The sequence below is a fragment of the Cricetulus griseus genome (genome assembly GCF_003668045.3).
Source record: "Cricetulus griseus strain 17A/GY chromosome 1 unlocalized genomic scaffold, alternate assembly CriGri-PICRH-1.0 chr1_0, whole genome shotgun sequence".
NCBI lineage: Eukaryota > Metazoa > Chordata > Mammalia > Rodentia > Cricetidae > Cricetulus > Cricetulus griseus.
Window position 1 is genome coordinate 54952420 of NW_023276806.1, and position 3303 is coordinate 54955722.

At 54.1% G+C, this 3303-nt stretch overlaps 1 protein-coding gene across 1 annotated transcript; it reads right to left on the reverse strand.

Annotated features, from left to right (window-relative positions):
- Positions 1-214: 214 nt before the first annotated feature.
- LOC113833176 (helix-loop-helix protein 2) lies at positions 215-622 on the reverse strand. Its single transcript, XM_035450556.1, has one exon. The coding sequence runs from the start codon at positions 620-622 to the stop codon at positions 215-217; it is 408 nt and encodes a 135-aa protein (XP_035306447.1).
- Positions 623-3303: the final 2681 nt, after the last annotated feature.

Here is a 3303-nt window from a genome sequence, read left to right on the forward strand (position 1 = left end):
AAATACCCTTGCAAGCCCCAGGTCTTTCTGTCCAACCCCACCTCCCAGGCTCGAAAACATTCCCCTGCTGCCTTGTTGACCAAAGAGAACGGACTGCAAGCTTTTCCCCCCGCGTTCAGGTGTCTCTGGGCGACCCTCAGGCCTGACAATCCGGGTGTGTCGCCTTTGGCTGACCAGACGCCTAGACCGGAGGCGTCCCGCGGCGTCCCCCGCCCTACACGTCCAGGACATGGTTGAGATAGGAGATGTAGCAGATGGCCAGGCGCAGGATCTCGATCTTGGAGAGCTTCTTGTCCGGGGGCAGCGTGGGCAGCAGTTTGCGGAGCTCGGCGAAGGCCAGGTTGAAGGCTTCCACGCGGATGCGCTCGCGGGTGGCGTGGGCCGAGCGGTACTTGGCAGTGGCCCGCCGGCGCCGGCGCTTCTCCTCGCGGCTCAGCTGCTGCGGGTGCGGATAGAGCGCGGCCCGGCTGCCGCCCTTGTTGTCGCCGTCGGCTTCTTCTACCGGCTCCAGGTCCGACACGCTGCCCAGCACCTTGGCGTCTGCGCCGCCCAGAGACTCGGGGTCTGAGTGCGTCGAGCTGGGATGATCTGAGTCGGCGGCTTGGTCTGGACTCAGCATCATTTTGGAAGCTGATGGGGAGTCAGAAAGTCAGTCAATAAAAGGAATCTGACTCTTCATTTGCAATGAGGGGTGGCGGGCGAGGGCCTAGCAAGCCTGGACTCCTAGAAGACCCTTGTCCCCGGGTCCCCTCCTCGCACCAGGCCCACGCGCGTGGAGAGGCAAGGCTGGGAGCGGAAACCGCACCAAAGCGCATCCCCAACCCCACACCAAAGCCTGCAGGTGACCGAAGCAGTCAATGGCCCTGGGGTTGGAGAACGACTGCGGGCCTGAGGGCTGGCTGGCATCTTGTGCTTCCTCTGGTCAAACATCAGCTGCTCTATCCCGCCCCCTTGCTCCGTCGTCCCCTTCCCAGACAGGGAAGATCTCGGTGGATGGATGGATGTATCTGGCCTTTGAATGGAAATGCGGAGCGTGCTTCCCGCCCGAGGGCCTGGGGCAAGGCAGCTGGAGACTCCCAGAGCCTGGGGGTCTGGACTGCGCTATGGTGAGGGCGAACCCCATCCCAGAACCTAGGCCGGGGACAGAAAGGCTTCCATGCCCCCCCCCCCGCCTTTCTCCGAAATAATAAATGACCGAACACATGTGTTCGGTCCTTTCAAAAGAAAATTGACTCCTCGGCCCTCACACGCTCCCGGAGCACCATCTGTCACGCAGACTGCCACACACATTGGGGACCTAGGGACGTGGATCACACAATGCCCGGCAGTCTGCCGACCACCTCCCGGCGAAACGCAGGCGGCCGGGTCGCTCCGGGCGGAGAGGCTGGGGAGGGCAAGAGAGCGATGGTGCGGGTGCTGCGGGATGCCCCGGGCGCAAGCTGCATCTCTGCGGTAAAGTTCTGAGCTCCCGGGACTCGGGCCCGCAGCGCACTGCTGGCCCCGGGAGGCCTGGCCGCGGCCCCGCGTCTATGCTCGCCCTCCTGGAAAAGACACCTCCCGCCGGGTTCTCCGGCGCCTGAAGAAAGGGCCCAGCAGCGCGCCTTCGAGAACCGCTGGGCTTGCGGGGCATCCGGGGCCGGCGGGTGGGGATGGGCACCTGGCCCAAATGAGCGCTTGGGCCTCGGCCGCCAGGAGGGACAACCCGGCTGCCACCCCTGGTCTCTGGCGTAGACTCCAAACAGGTTGTGAGTTAGAGGCTCACTCCAGAGAAACAAAAGCCAGGGCATGTGGGTTCGGCTCCTGGCCATGCACTTGCGCAGGAGCGAACTGAGCTCGGAAATAGATTTCCTTGCAAGGAAAACCTAGCCTCAAAACAACAATAAATGATCCAAATGAACCGCATGCGATCCCCTACAGGCTTTTCTCTACGTTTATAAGTCAAACAACTCGCACCTACGCAGTTGGCATGAAGGGACAGAAACACAGGGAGGGAAAAAAAATCACAACAAACCACGACTAGTTACAGATCGGACAAAAAGTTCCTGGGTTGTCCTCTACGCGTTTAAATTCTCAGGATATTTTAATAGTCATAAATAGTATTTCTCGTGGGTATTTATGTCTATGATACGAGTGGGGATGCACCTATAAAACGCAGTTGTGAATCAACTTAATTTCAAGAAAAAGAGATGTAGAGATATCTTACCTTGCAAAAGCCTTGTCGATAATCTTTTCGCTAATCTTTTAGAGTTAAAATTTCAGGGAATAAGGAGGAGAGATCCTGGCAAATATTAAAAGCAGCCAATATTTATTACATTCACAGATGAAAAAGCAGCTGTCATCTCGCCGACCGCCACAACGAGCAACGGTGTCTTAGGAGGTGGGTGGTATGATTGCTCGCTTAGTTGATAGATTGAAAACGCCTGTTCCTTTTAATTGTTCTTAAACATTTCGGAAAATTCGTTGTTGATCTTTTTAAGTCGAAGTGTTGAAGTCTCGCGCTTTCCCTCTTCCCGGGGCTCTATAAATAACAAAAGAGATGCAGAGATAAACACAATCACATCAAAGGGCTGATTCCTTCACTTTCTAATAGCAGAATAATCAATAAGAAAGATAGTTAAGATAAAATTCCATTCCTTGAGGACTCCTTCCCTTAATCGGGCTGGGGCGAACCTGGGAAGCTCGGTAGGGATGGATGAGGCTCTGAAGTGAGTTCTTTTTTTTCTTCCCGATAATGCTTTGTTCAGCCCATGTCTCCCCAGTTCCCAGGAACACAATACAGTAACTAGGGGCTAAGGTTGCCTCTGTCTTGTCCCTCATGACTTATATGTTGTATAAACAGACACCTATTTTCCAGTTTCAAAGTCTTTCAAAGCTTGGTTACACCCCCTCCCCTACCCCACTCCCTCCTCTCTTTACCTTGTAGTAAAATATATATACTCAGTAGCTTGGAGATGCTTGAGAGAGGTTGATGAGACGTGAATGTCTTCTGGAGTAACACTGACAGGGAAGCAGAGAAGGGAGAGGTTGGAAGAGCAAAGAGGCAGCTGCCTGTGTGGCTTCTTGGCTCTTCTGGTACCAATTGATTTAGCCTGGAGATGGTGGAGGAGATAAAGGCTTAAGAAGGGGGATGGAATTTTTTCCCCCTAAATTGATATTTAATGGGAAATCCTATTGGACAGAAACCTGGACATGAGTCACTTAATTGGACTTGACATCTGTCACAGTGTGGGAGTTTTCACAGCCCAAATATTTTAGCAGATCAGATTCCCACTGAATCTGTGCCATGAAATATAGCAGTTAAAA